The sequence below is a fragment of the Macrobrachium rosenbergii genome, chromosome 3 (assembly GCF_040412425.1).
Source record: "Macrobrachium rosenbergii isolate ZJJX-2024 chromosome 3, ASM4041242v1, whole genome shotgun sequence".
NCBI lineage: Eukaryota > Metazoa > Arthropoda > Malacostraca > Decapoda > Palaemonidae > Macrobrachium > Macrobrachium rosenbergii.
Genome location: NC_089743.1, coordinates 21,969,869 through 21,985,999, shown reverse-complemented (window position 1 = coordinate 21,985,999; position 16,131 = coordinate 21,969,869). Strand labels below are relative to the sequence as shown.

At 35.4% G+C, this 16,131-nt stretch overlaps 1 protein-coding gene across 1 annotated transcript in view; it reads right to left on the bottom strand.

Annotated features, from left to right (window-relative positions):
• The window catches only part of LOC136853020 (calcium-activated chloride channel regulator 1-like), a 531,777-nt gene that overhangs the window by 354,468 nt on the left and 161,178 nt on the right, over window positions 1-16,131 (bottom strand). The window contains exon 3 of the mRNA XM_067128177.1: window positions 15,810-15,963. Within this exon, the coding sequence (XP_066984278.1) occupies window positions 15,810-15,963 (154 nt within the window). The remainder of the gene's footprint in view (window positions 1-15,809; window positions 15,964-16,131) is intronic.

Genomic DNA, 16,131 nt, shown 5'->3' with positions numbered 1-16,131 from the left:
TTTCCATACCCTAATGGGCTTTTCCGCCACTTGGGGGGGTTTCTCTTTTCTCTCCAAGCTAAAGAAGATTTTCATCTTCGGCCAAGAGACTTACACTCCTTGGAGATTCTTTATCTTCCTTCCTCTCCTCTCTCTCACTCACACTTTCTTCGAATTACTTTCCTTCTACCTGTGGTGCTACCTTGACCAGTTCTATGGACCGGCACTTATGAACACCTGTTGTGGAGCAATGAGAGAGAGAGAGAGAGAGAGAGAGAGAGAGAGAGAGAGAGAGAGAGAGAGAGAGAGAGAGAGATTTTGAATGAATGCAATGAACTTGTATAAGCGATAGTTGAAATGCAGAGACAAAAATCGATCCAAAATGAGAATATCTCTAAAATTTATAATAATTCCTTATGTGAAAATGAAAGAGCGACAAAATGTTTTAATTAGTGAACAGAATTTTCATGAGTGAGAAATAGAGAATTTCTCTCCAAAATTTCCTCAAATGAAAATGAGAGAGAGAGAGAGAGAGAGAGAGAGAGAGAGAGAGAGAGAGAGAGAGAGAGAGAGAGTCTTTATCCAGTCATTGCGCGGCATTTCCATTTTTGAGAAATAACGGCTAGGGCCACGGAGCGAAAAAAATTGGGGACGGTTCGCCAGTGAAGAAAAATAACGGGATATCCTTTTGTTGAACTGGAAGAAAAATTGTTTTTCTTCCACTGGGCGATGTTTATAGGACCTTTGAACCGTAAATGGATGGCATCAGGCTTATGAAAAATAAGAGTTTTCACCCGGATAGGTATTTTAATCAAGGTTGATTTTTCTTAATAAACGGGATGTTTTTCATTCTCTTTTGGTGTTGACGCCGAAAGTCATTTCGTTCATTGCGCGGAATTTTCTTCTGCAAAAACTCTCCGTTGGTTTTATAATTGAAATAACTTTTGGGATGGGCCATAAAAAGTCTGTTAAACAATGGAAGAAAACTCATTTAATCTGAAATTTTCACAGCAAAAACTAACAAAACTTCCCTCAGTGTAAAACGCTTACTAATATTGAGGAATTCTTAAAAAACACGGAATTACTGCGAGGTTTTTCTTTCAATTAATAATTGCAAGCATTAATAAACTTCTGATGAAGTTGGTTTTTCATTACGTATAATAAGGGGCAATGTGTATTAATCCTCCCCATACATCCCTAGTCATTTTACTCTTCAAAATAGTTTACTTCACTGGAAAGAATGAAATGACTGAAATTTGGGGAATAACTGTTCCTCAATAAGCAATTTTCTACCTAAGAAGTTCCAGAAAATTTAGCATATCAATCAGATAAATTGGCGAGGAAAAACGCACGAGAATTATGTATTTGTTAGTGTTACAATAAGGGAAAGCTATTTGCCAGTTCTCTTGGGACTGTTAATTAACATGAAATATTCTAATCACTTGTTTTCCCTGGTTTGGAAAATAATTTTCGCATTCTGATCACCCGTGCTCTCGGCTTTGAGAATTAATTCGACTGATTTAATAACTTACTGTGATTCATGAACTGATTTACTGTTTTTAATCACACGTTTGGTATCGAAAGTTGACCGTCTGCTGTTCTCTCGTCTCCTCTTTCGGTGCAAATTGGCCAATTGAAATCTACATCCTAAGCAGTGAAACCAAGATACAGATTTCAAAATTGCTTTAACCTGCTTTAAACACTTTCTCTCTATATTCAAATACTTTCTTTGCTTTGAAAACCTACTTACTGCTTCAATAACAATATTCCTCAACTTTGCAAATGACTTTACCTGCTTTGATTGTTGATCATGTGTAACTCTAACACTGAAAGCTATTTTACCTGATCTGATCATATTATTTCATAGCTTTGAAAGGGACTACTCGATTTTATGATGTGATCAGTGTTCTTAAAAGCGCTTTAACTGCATTAACCACGTGATCCCTCTGCACTGAAGTCTACTTCATCTGCTTCAGCCACAATAATTCACAGCTCTGAGAAAGACTTAACCTATTGTAAACACGTGAACTTTCCACTTTCAAAAGTACCTCGCCCGTTTGAATAGGGGGATCTCTCTTCTTTGAACAGTAATTTTTAGCGTTGAAAATAACTTCACATCCATGAGTTCCTCCTGCTCTGATGATCACAAATCAAACACCCATCTTTTATTCTTTGAAAGAGAATGTACTTCAAGAATTAAAAAATATTTAGAAAGTTCCCTGTGCGCAACAAACAAAGAATTCATATATTCAACAAGTGTAAGAAATACACACCGAAAAAGTATTCACAATGAAGCCTGCAAGGAATACAACCACCAACGTTCTACTAAGTCTGAGTTTTTCCTCAAAGAACAAATACCGCTGTCTTGAAGTCATTCAAACCCGGTTCGAAAGACTTATTACCAATTGTCACAGTAAACGATGATAATTAAACTCTTAATTAGAAGTCTGGCATCTTTGTCGTTACGCCACGACGCTTAATTAAACAGGAAACGTCTACTATTAAATAATTTCCAGGAGGTAAATTCATCGCCGGAATTCACTGCTGAATGATGTCGCCGCTTCCAAGCAGAAACAGATTACGCGTTATAAAATTCCCGTCAAGACTTATTTTGTTCACTGTTAAAACAGAAAGAATAGAAAACAAAGTGATACGAGCGATAAACTAGAAAATTAAATAAATATATTAAATGATTCGAAAACTTAATGCTGAGGAATCTGATACAGACACGTTTAAATACAGCTGACATAAATTATTCATTGCAAAGCTCAAAGCAAACATAAATTCACAAACTAATGCGCCAAAAATTTACAAATAAAACAATAAATATTTAAAAAACAGCAGCCATAACAATTTCATTTACTGATAAAGGTCAGGGCAGTAACTTACGTAAACAGAAAATAGAAATTCAAGACCTCTCTCATAAAGAACCTCGTGCTCAAAACAATAAGAAGAAAAAACAAATGACTGACTACTTTGATAGCCCACACAATAAAATTCTATGTTGTACATTGCATGAAAATACACAATAAAGTAATGGACTGTGCGTTCAGAACCACAGTATATTAGAATTCCAGGTGAAATATGAATGTAGGACAACAATTGTTACAATTCCGTAAACTGGTGCAAAACATTAAAAATAATATCTCTCAAAACCCAATTAAGCAAAAACAAGCATAAATTCAAACTGACTCATAAAAGAACATAAAAGAAAAAGATAGAAGACAATATGTCCGACCATTTCGGGACAGCTATTGCTATCCGTCCAGAGACACCCTCGGCCACGACTACCATCTATCTACTACCTATCAGACGTCGACCTAAACCAGCCGCCAGTCAGTAGCTAGCTAGTTGAGGAATAAACCGATGACCAACAGTTACAGCGTACTTTCAATATCCATCAAGAGAGACACGTCCCAGACAATATTAAACCATCTCCAAATCGATGTTAAATGATTATTAAGTTGACAACATTCAAAAAATACAAAAAGGGGGACGATCGACATTACTCTGGACTGTTTGGAGGTTACTGCTGTGGGAACAAGTTCTGTACTTTTCCGTCTCATCTAAAGCCTCAGGGTCACATACAATCGTCACTGCTTTTCCATTTTAGCTAAATAAAACACGACACTGGTCATGCAATACAGATATCCGAAAATTGTAATGAAACCACTTAATATTCAGTGTCTGAATAAGTCTAAAGAAAAGTTTGCTCTTAAATAATATATACACAAATATACTGTATATGAACACAACCACACAAATTAGTATCGGCCTCACCTCATGAGAGGGTAGCAAGACCACACTCGAGTAAGGGGGAGCGACATAAGTATGTTGTCTGGAAAATCCATTGTGCCTCTTGCACTAAGCAGTGAATTACTATGTATTTCAGGAAGTCTGAGTCATCGTTGTTTGCCAATATCTTTCAAACCAATCGATCGATTGGTACGACACTTTGAAACAGAGTTTCTCACACCCTCCCCTAATTTTTTTTTAATAAAACTCCATGTCCAAAGACAGATTTTAAAGGCACTTTACTCCTGAATTTTAGGACATAGCCAAACCTAGCCAGTCAAGCTTTACGAATTCATTCGGATAAGCACTGTTGGGGTACTTGTCCCTCCCATCACCCACCCTTCCGCATTCTTTAAACCTCACTTCCCCGTCTGTCTTTTCATTCTTTCCCCTCTCTCTCTCTCTCTCTCTCTCTCTCTCTCTCTCTCTCTCTCTCTCTCTCTCTCTCTCTCTCTCTGTAATATTTGTTATGTAATGGAATGTTTTCAGGCACATATTAGCATTGCAATTTTTCAGCTGAGCAATGTAGGATGGAATGAGCTAACGACCTACTTCGTTATACAGAATTTAGGGGTTTCCGAAATCTTTGTAGTTGATAAATGTAAAATGTCAGATTAAACGACGGGCTTATAACTTGTGTATCCAGTAACTACACAAAAGGTTGTCTCATCATTGTTCAGAGTTATGGCTTACATGCTGAAATGGTTATAAACTGTTCTGTGATTTTAATCCATTATTTTTTATTATATATGTACAACAGTGAATTCAGAATAAACATGAAATAACTTTTCATCACAAAATTATGCAAACAAAACAAAAACAATCGCATTCATGAAGAAAGTAACATACGCTACGGGGTGTAATGACGTAGAGGAAGAGTAGGAAGAAGAATGGTGGAGTTGAAGAGGAAAGTTGGGGGTGGCGAGGAATTTACTCTAAGTAGATACTCAGGACAAATCATTAGCACCAAGCTCCTATGTCCAAAAGCGTTAGTCAGTTTGCTGGCTACCCCATCGAATTCAAGAGTAAAGTGCCTGAAAAAGCTGATTTTTGAAACTGAATTTATTACCAAAAATTAGGGGAGATTGTCAAACACACTGTTGCAGAGTAACACGCCGATCCATCAATTAATTTGAAAGATACTGGCAAATAATGATGCCTCAAACTTCCTGAAATACATAGTAGGTTCCGAATAGTTGTTCGATTATAGAGGGTAGCTAGAAATTAGCCTTCTCATCCTAAAATATTTGCTGAAAAATCCCTCCCACCCACAAACAAATGCATATCGATGAAAAGTATTACGGGTTTGCTATGTATCTGGTCGTTCGACCACAAAATTGTAATAGCATTTAGTCTGGTCGATGCATGGTTGGATGGCTATAAAGAAACTTCAGAATCCTTGGAACATATGCCCATTAAAGATCCGTGAGGCAGGCATTTGACTAGCAACCATGCCAAAAATAACCCCCTCCCCAACAAAAAATATATATGAATATATATACAGTATATATATATATATATATATATATATATATATATATATATATATATATATATATTTTTTTTTTTTTTTTTTTTTCTCTTGTACTTCCACACTGGTCGTCTGGATAAAGAATATAAGAGGTCCTCACATGAAAATTAAAGGAGATATCAGGTCTTGGTATAGCTTTTTATTTCATGACAGGATCTCTTATACATACATACATACATATGCGCACACAGACAGACACACACACACAAGCTCACACACAAACACACACATAGTATATATATATATATATATATATATATATATATATATATATATATATATATATGTATATATATAATATATATATATACACAGTATAATTATACAAGCACATGCACACACACACATACTGCAAATGTAAAAAATTTGGTAACTGGCATAATTACCAGTAAATATGTATTATTACCAGCTGGGATGGTATATGCTATAAGCAACAGCATATGAACTATATTTATAGGTAATTTACATAACCAATCATTTTTTGGTCAAAATAATTATTTCAAAACTGAACTGATGACTTCAATACATCATGAATTCAGCGTAACTTTAAAAATATTATTGCAGTGTTGTTCTTTATGACCAAAAAATAAACAGAAACGTTCGAACTGTCAAGCTCCTTTCATTGCAAGAGTGATTAATTATACAACAAACAAAATGAAAGTCATTACGGAGACTGATTAAATAAACATTCAAAGTAAGTGTAAAAAGTTTCATCGGCACAAGCAAAGCTACTTGCAATAATAATTATCATTAAGTAATTACTTTTTCATTATTGAAACAAGGTTGGCTTTTGGAATTGGATCCTCTCTGCTTCTTCTTGTACAGCTGCATGAATAGAATGGCACTTGCAACATCTTTATGAACTATATTTATAGGTAATTTTATAACCAATCATTTTTTAATTCAAAATAATTATTTCAAAACTGAACTAGTAACTGACATATTATACATAACAAAAATTCATGCGTATTATATATTAAAAATATTATTGCAGTGTTGTTCTTTATGACCAAAAATAAACAGAAACATATACAACCCTTATATGCAAACTACGACATTTTAGTAACAAAAAGCTCATGTATTCATTGCAAGAGTGATTAATTATACAACAAACAAAATGAAAGTCATTATTTCCCACGGAGACTGATTAAATAAACAAGGATTCAAAGTAATGACTAATAAAGTTTCATCGGCACAAGCAAAGCTACTTGCAATAATAAGCCTTGGCACATTAAGCTAATTACTTTTTTCATTATTGAAACAAGGCAAACTAATGGCTTTTGGAATTGCATCCTCTCTGTTTCTTCTTGTACAGCTGCATGAATAGAATGGCACTTGCTCTTGCTTAAGAAAAACACAGGATCTAGCACATCTTCGACAGTTAACAAAGGAGGAGGAATAACAAAATCAAGTTTCTATAAAACTAGATTTATTAATATTAAAGTACCAAAAAGAAGGCCATAACAAAATGAAATGAAACACAAAAATAAAGCAATTATTCTTTATATGCTAGTAAGCAGTCGATAAAAAAAATAATTTCAATCCAGCAGAATTCCACCAACTAACGACAACAGGTCGTAATATCACGACGTCCTGCTGCCGTCTTACTAGTAACTGTGAGCCAATATTATAGGGTCTCCACCTGCGGCCAACAAAAACCAATCAAACACCGGTGCCCAAGAAACGTCTTCAAAGTCGAACTATGGTATAATAGTTCTCTTATACAATATATACTGCTGCCCGAATGTATAGGTTGGCGCCACGCCAACACAGACGTAAACACTCCTGTGAAAATAATAGGGGAGGATTATATAAATAAACAAACTACCATAACGCCCATAAAACAACCAAAGATCCTATATACCTTTTATACAAAAATTTTTTTTTCAAAATACAACCTCCCCTCCAATGTGGTGAAAATCCGACAACCAGAGCAGAGCCAATCCTTTCGCCAATGTTAAGACATTTTAGTAAGAAAAACACAATCTAGATGGTATCTATAATACAGTATATACAAAGGAGGAGGAATATAAAAAATAGTTTGCTATAAAAATAGATTTATTAATATAAAGTTAATAAAAATCTATATAAAAAGAATATAACAAAATAGGTATATAAACACAAAAATAAACAATATTACTTTATATCAAAAAGAAGTACCAGCAGCAGTCGATAAAAAAAAAGCCATCTCCAGCGAAGTCCACCAACTAAGACAGGTCGTAATATCACGACGTTTGCAGTCTGAAATGCAAAGGACACGGGGCCACCTGAGCCAAAACTGACAGGGTCTCCACCTGCGGCCAACAAACAACCATCTTCGTTTCCGCTGCTCCAGCCTGGGCCCAACACACCGGCTGCCCAAGAAACGTCTTCAAAGTCGAACTGCTGCTGGTACTCAAAAGTTCTCTTCCCAAGAGAACAACCTGTTCGCTACTGCTGCCCGAACCTGACTAAAGGTTGGCGCCACGCCAACACAGACGTGTACTCCTGTAAAATAAGATAGGGGAGGATTATAACAAACAAACACATAACACACATAAAACAACACAAAGATCCATATATATATATATATATATATAACACACACACACACACACACATATATATATATATATATATATATATATATATATATATATCATATACATTGCCACTCTGACATTTCCTCAAAAGACTTCCTTTGGCTCCATTCGATAAAAAAAGTGAATATTCTTTTTATTTTTAAGCTTAAATATAATTACACACAAAGAGCAACAGAGAGAGAGAGAGAGAGAGAGAGAGAGAGAGAGAGAGAGAGAGAGAGAGAAAGAGAGAGAGAGAGATTACCGAAAAGAGAATGAGTTGCTGCTCCATGGAATTCCATATAAAATTTATAGCAACTGATGAGGTGTTAGAGGTCAATAATGTAAACAATAATCGGCTAGCATTTCGTCAAATGTGAAAACGACGCACTGACAAAATAATTCTGAATAAACGACGGGGAATTATTTCAATCAACCATTTTTTTCTCTCTGTCTCTCTTATAATATATACTCTTCTATACATTACATTAAAAGAAATGCCTACTAAATATAAACACTTTTACGTATTACTCAATAGTATTCTTTAATTCGGCAACTTTCCTTTCCTTCAACTATTTTCTGTTATTATTATTATTATTATTATTATTATTATTATTATTATTATTATTATTATTATTATTATTATATAATAATAATAATAATAATAATAATAATAATAATAATAATAATAATAATAATAATAATAATAAAAAATAATAAAAAATAATAATTTCAACGCCAAATACTTTTCTCCCACACATCCCTGGTTTGTTGAAATTATTCCTTTTAACTTTTATCTTTTGATGGTTCACTTTTCGTTCTGTCCTATCTTACAACAAAATAAAAACCCGCAAACACCATTTTGATTTTATCCATACAGAACCAACCAATCCATTTTGACATTTCTAGTTTGTTTTTTCTTGACATTTGAATTTCTCCTCTCTTATTTCAATTCCATGTTCGACCGCACTGTACCGTTTATTTATTCATTTCTGGTTTTTAACACACTATAAGAGGCCACCACAACACAGGCATCCTCAATCTGATCACAAACTATTTTTTGTGATAAATTATTTTTTTCTATCCTTGCTTATACTTCTCGGTCATCTTTCGTCCGTATTCAATTTCATTCATTTCTGAATACAACACCCTTCTGAAACAAAATTCTAAACTAACCAGCCCATTAAGCAGCCATGTTCTTGGCGTCGCCATTTTGTTTTTTTTTAGTATAAACTCCATTTTGTTTTCATCTATAATTTTTCCATTTCTTCTTTTAGAAGAGAAGCTGGGGGATGGGGGATGGGGGAGGCGGGTGAAGAATCGATACGGAACACCCCAGGCAAAGTATCACCAAATGCTATGCATATTTCTCAGACTTGTAAATGACTGTGAGTCCATTTAAATATAAAGCGAGCCAGTCCAGCGGTCGGTGCCGTAATGGACCGGGCCGACATTTCCATTAGGTGACAAGAGATAATACTGAGGAGAGCGCGTCGCTTAATCAGCGGACAATCGCCTTACAGCGGCTAAATGCGAAATAAAATAACAATGATAATGAGTGCATGGCGAGCGAGCGAATAAGTTTATACGAGAGGAGCCACCGACGTTCACTAAATGAAGATCACATTTCCGGACGAATGTCATAAATGGGGAGTAAAATACGCAAAAGCGAATAGGCGATAAATAATGAAAAAACAAATAGACGTAATAAACGGTAGCAGAGCGCATGTCAATAATATTAAATAGAATGGCCACTTATACTAAGTAGACATCAAAGAAAAAATAAATACAAGCAGGCAAAACATATTCGAACAGGGCATTAACGATTTGGTAATGTCCTCACGTACTCACAGGAATAAAATGAAAAGAAAAAATAAATATGTAAATATATATGTATAAAAAACACACGAAACTAAACCGAAACAGGAACAAAACTAAAAATATTTTTTTATGCACTGAAAAGCGTCATTGTTATAATTACCTAATTAATATAGTTATTTTCATAAGTAAATCTGAGTGAATCGGTTTAGAAAAAATGAGTATTTTATATTTTGTCGAGTGAAATACACAGCGCAGGAATGACGTGAAATAAGCCAAATAATTCTGAGTCGAAAAAAGTAACAATTCATGAGATACAGAGCATATATGAAAATGTTTTGAAAAATAATAAAGGGAAAACATTTACCACGACGACTGCCCGTTTCTTGATAGAATTCTATCGATTACATATCTCGGCCCACCCTACAAAAATACAAAAGAGAAAACATTCACAACTCACATCATCAAAAGACACTGAATGCTCTGCTAATGAAAAAATATTTACCATTTTCAAAATTCAGTTTCTATATACGTTTTTATATTGTCGAAAAAAAAAAGAGATAAGAAAATAAAAAAAAAGGCCTGGATCAGCGACCCCTAACATTAAGCCAATAAAAATTCATATTCACTACATATATATAGTTTTAAAGAGGATCAAGTGCCTAAGGGCTTTCTACTCAAGGGGATTAAATACTAAATTGAATATCTTACACTTTTTTTCTAAACTGAGGCACACTTGTTCCCTGTTGGTAAGTCCGAACCAATCAGGGAATATTGTCTTGAATTCCGTAATTGTTTTTTCCAACATAAAGATTTCAAGATTTTAAGTAGGGCTCAATCTGAAAATAAAGAACCTAAAAATACACCATCCTCTAAAAGCTACAGACAATAGGCAACGAGGATTCTAGTTCTTTTATCTGTGTATCCTACACATAATTACTTCCCTCTGTTGAATTTCAAATATTTTTTTACTCATTTCTATATGTTTAGCATTATCGTTGAGTGGAGTTTTGCATATGAATATATTCTCTCTAACAACCGGGGACAGGCAATATTTTGTTTTTAGTTATGCACTTTGAAATTCTAATTCCCGTCATATGCATTTGCTTATACTCTGATCCTTTATTTCGAATTAATTATATATATATAATATATATATATTATATATATTTATATGTATACATGTATGCATGTGTATACACTTATCGTGTGCATGAGTGCCAGTCTGGGTTGCATGCGTAAATTATTATTATTATTATTATTATTATTATTATTATTATTATTATTATTATTATTATTATTATTATTATTATTATTCAGTAGATGAAACCTATTCATATGGAGCAAGCCCACAGGGTCCCACTGACTTGAAATTCAAGCTTCCAAAGAATATGGTGTTCATTAGAAAGAAGTAAAAAGAAATACAGTGAAATACGGAAAGAAGAGACCCAACTTATTAAAAAAGAAAAAAATAACTAATAAATAGATAAATAGATAAAAATGTATTACAATGCAAGAAGAACAGTATTAGGGCAGTAATGCATTGCATTTTCGCTTAAACTTCTGAAGTTCCAATTGCACGACATCCTTTGGGAGGCTCTTCCACAGTCCAACGGTGTGAGGAATAAAGGACCTCTGGAACTGAGATGTTCGACAGCGAGGCACATTGACTGCTTATTGGTGGTGCTGTTCAGCGAATCTGGTTGCTCTCAGCACATAAAAGGGATCAGGGGTCAATTGTGAATGTTAAAGATCTCTGTTGAATACAACTTATGAAAAAGTGACAAGCAAGAGATCGTCCATCGATGGGCTAAGTCATAACTGCTACTATTAGGAAACAGAAACTTACCACCACGAAACACTCTATCCAAAAGAGATAAATCTCTGGCAGAAGGAGACATTTACACCGGAGACCAGTATTCCAGTAAAAGAAGTATAAATGACCTAAAACAGGTTGCACTAATTTTATCAGTTATAAATATATAAGGCCTTACGTACAGTAAAATGCCTAACCTTCGTGCGGCATTTGCTGAAACTTTCATTAGATGTTTCTCAAAAGTTAGATGTGAGTCAAAAGTTACGCCTACATTAGTTAAAGCTTCAGACTCATTCAACAAAGTTCCATCCACCTGAAGGGGAGGATGGGGTGGGAAATCTGTACGAGATCTGTTTTCGTTTTACTGGAGTTCAGCCTCATACCCCACCGACTACACCATTCCTTGGTCCTGTTCATGTCCCGATTGAGGCTGAGGGCAGCTTCGTTTCTCATAAATGGAGTCTTTACTAACCCCCCCCCCCCAACAAAGTTTTGCATCATCAGCATACTGAACAATCTTGTTTTCCAGGCCAATAACAATATCACGTGTATACATAAAAAAAAAAAAAAGTGGACCAAGAACACTGTCCTGTGGAACTCCAGACAAAATGGGTCTTGGTTCACTCAAGATCCCGTTCACGCAACTCGCTGAAAAGAAATCTTGAAGTAATCCTAAAACGTACCCACCCACTCCGAGGTTCTGAAGTTTATAAATAAGTGCCTTGTGATTTACTAAATCGAAAGCAGCACTGAAATCTATTTGAATTACTCTGCACTCAAAACCCTTATCAAGGTTCCCATGCTAATGGCATGTCAAGTCTAAAAGAGCAACACAGGTGCCTAACTGTTTCCTGTATGCAGATTGACTATCAGCTAACAATCATTTAGATTCCACATACTTATATAGTGGCTTAAAAATAAGTTTTTCAGCAACTTTGGAGAGTGCAAGGAGAACAGAGATTGGCCTGTAGTTACTGAAGTCTGCAGATATGCCACTCTTTGGAACAGGCACTGTACTACTAAGCTTGTGCTCATCTGCAAAGATGCTATGTCGTCATAAAAATCTATAGAATCTAGTAATCTTGGGAGGCAACACACTAGAAACTGTTTTAAAAAACAAAGGGAAGACACCATCAGGATCTTCTCCACCCCAGGTATGAAGATTATCCAGAATTTTCTTAACTTCCCTAGAGAGAAATGCAAATTTTGTAAGAATAGGTTCAGGATGACAAGTATCAGGGAGAGGGCCATCCTCATTCGATTGCTTAGCTTCAAAAGCTCCATGAAGCAGTTTAGCCTTTTCCCTGGGGCCAGTAACCAATCCACCATCATCTTAGTAGTGGTGGAATGGAAGAAGAGCCTGACCCAAAGATAGATGACGCCAATTTGGTCCACCACAGATGAGACTGAGTAATCCCTTCAAATTTCCTCTTCAACGAATTATTGTAATTTCTCTCGGTTGTATGGTAAGTTCTACTCAGAGCACGGTAAGACTCAACAAAAATGGTGTAAATTTCATTTGAACGATTTTGTCACCACACATTGAATTTGGTCTGTTTGTCATGGCAAGCTCGTCTACATCAAACCATGGCTAGTCATTTGTCCAAAATTTGATGACCTTTCTAAGGACATATCTCATTATAATAGCCATCAACATTTCATTTAGCTTCTTTTTGGGATCAGGATCTAATATAGCAACTGAAATATTAAGTGGCTGACAAACTTCAATAATGCGGTCCCAATTGGCTCTGGATTTCAGCCAACTGTTTTTCCAATGGTGGAATTAGGAATATACTGATTGACAGATATGTCCAACTCAATGGCGCAATAACCAGAAAAGCCTATATATTCACAGACCTTGGACTTGGTAATAGCTGGAACATCTGTGAATATGAGGTCTAATCTATTACCAGAAATGTGCGTGGGTACCTCAATTAGCTGGACAAAATCGGAGGGCACACAGAACTCAAGAGCAGACCGGCCATACTGATATGTGAAATTTGAATTTAGCCACTTACTGTGCTTCACATCACAGTCACCACAAATAACGAATGAAGCTTTTGAATCCTGTGACTGAGCCATACTAATCCTTTCCAAATGGCAGTTATATATAGAATCGTTGATCTCTGGATTGCAGTAAACAGGAAATACGTACTCTACAGTATATATTGTAGAACTCACTGAAAATTTTAAAACAAAGAACTTCATGGCAACGACACTCCAAATTTTTCTGACAATAAAAAAGGCGTCCGGACTTAGTGTATACAGACATACATTGCGCATGACGGATGTTACGACGATAAATAAAATCAGGACCATCAAACCTGGATTAAAAGCTCAACTTTTGACTTGTTACTACTTACAAGAGTCATAGATAAAAACATCAAATCGTCGTTACAGGCTCAACTCTGGAAATCAAGAAAATTGGTCATTAAGCCCCAAATATTTGAGAAAAGTACTTTGCAATTTTTCTAACTGTAATGGGTAAAAGGCCCAGGGTTCAGCTCAATGTCTCCCGAAAAATTAAAATTAAAAACATAAAATCTGTATCAAAACTAATAAAAAGACTTATAACAATAGCAACATTGCAAAAATCAACAGAACAATAAACAGCACCATCAACAACAACAGCATTTACATTATTTAAAAAATTCTGTTGAGAGTATAAATAAACGTCGCCATACGTCACTGAAAAAAAAGGTGAAGCAACTGGTCGACACGGTGGGGCCGGCAATCTTGTAAGGTAAAATAAATCTGCCAGGTTTCCACAATAACCGGGGAAAGGACAGTCAGGATGGATTTAGAAATAAAACACTCAGAAGGAAAAGATTAGGAAATTGCCTAAAGATGAAGGCAATTTCTTAATAAGCTAATCCACCAAGCAACTTTTGCTTTCTCATCAGCCTGATTGTACCCTCAGGCAAGGGAACTCAAACCCAAGACCATGGAAGGCAACGGTACAATGGTTATGGCACAGTCCAAGGTTGGAGAACAAAGGTTTGTATTCAGAGTAGCCTTCACGAGTCCCTTCTACCGACTTGTTTGACTTCAAAGTGTCCGTCTCCTAAAAGAGTTGCCTGGCAAGGCTGCTAAAGAGTCTCCTCTGCCCTAACTTGTGTACACAGGGATGTCACACCCTGAAGTGAATGTTGCTAAGAAAAATCACATTAACCCACTCAGTATTTCCTAACCTTGTTTGTTTTAAGTGGGGTAATTTTATGTATGTACAGTAAATATACTGTATATATATATATATATATATATATATATATATATATATATATATATATATATATATATATATATATATATATATATATATATATAAATATGAGTGGGTTAATGTGACTTTATATAAATTACTCAGAGTGTGGTTAATACATATATGACTATGAGTGTGTGTTAGCAACATTCATATCAGAGTATATATATATATATATATATATATATATATATATATATACATATATATATATATATATATATATATATATATATATATATATATATATATATATATATATATATATATATATATATAATACATAACTAGACTCAATGCCTTTCTTTATCTCAAGCACGATTCTGATCCCCAGGGAATTCTGCAAGAAATCTCAGCAGACATAATAGGAAGGAGCTAAATACTTCCATCTGTGAGTGACACCCGTGTTTGCACGGCAGTTTCCCAGGAGCTGGGAAATAAATCTGAGCCCGATACGTCTCTCTCTCTCTCTCTCTCTCTCTCTCTCTCTCTCTCTTAAAGCACCACTGCCTTTCCTCCCTCTTCTTTCCCTCTTTCTCTTCGAGGCACCATTCTTCTCCAACTTTTAACGTTCACTGCCATAAAGGAGTAATTCTATTCTGCTCCCGTCACTGTGTTCGTTATGGCTCACTCGCCATGCACTGATAGAAAGATTATAAGGTTAATTTGGTTCTGGGACGACTTTGACCTCGGTTATGGTATGAATCTCTGACTGTGATGTGAGGTTCGCACTAAGGTCCAAGGTCAGGAATGATAAAGTCCATGAGGTGAAGACTGATATAAGTTTCCGACAGAAGGATGATGAATGACGTATTGGGTACAGCTAAGACGTAAGAGTCTACTACCTGAGGTTCAGACAGAAATGAGACGTTATGTAGAAGCCTGGACAGTATGTAGAGGTTCCACTTTAAATAATTAGCTTTTAAACCATATTCTCTACCGAGATAAGAAACAATACATGTATTGCTTTTACACTCTACCGACCTTTTTCATTCTCTAGTTTTCCTTTCAAATTAAAATCAGGTATCATATGATTTTTATACTCACGTGCTTCCTTGTACCGGGACATTCGAACATCCTGTTGGCGTGTGAGACTGGGTGGGGGTCCTGTGGAAGGCTGGGTAGAGGGGATCCCCAGGGTGGCCATACTCCTCAAAGACGCCCCAGCGGTATTTTGCCCATTCCTGAACCAGGACGCGACCTGTAGCAGGAAGACAAGAAGTACAGGATTTAAAAAATATATGAACATTCTTTGTAAATAAATACACAAATAAATAATCAGTGATGATGAATAACATGATGTCTTAATTAGTATAAGATTCTAAGTCAAAATAATGATGGTAATATTACTTGGGATATTACCCTCTGG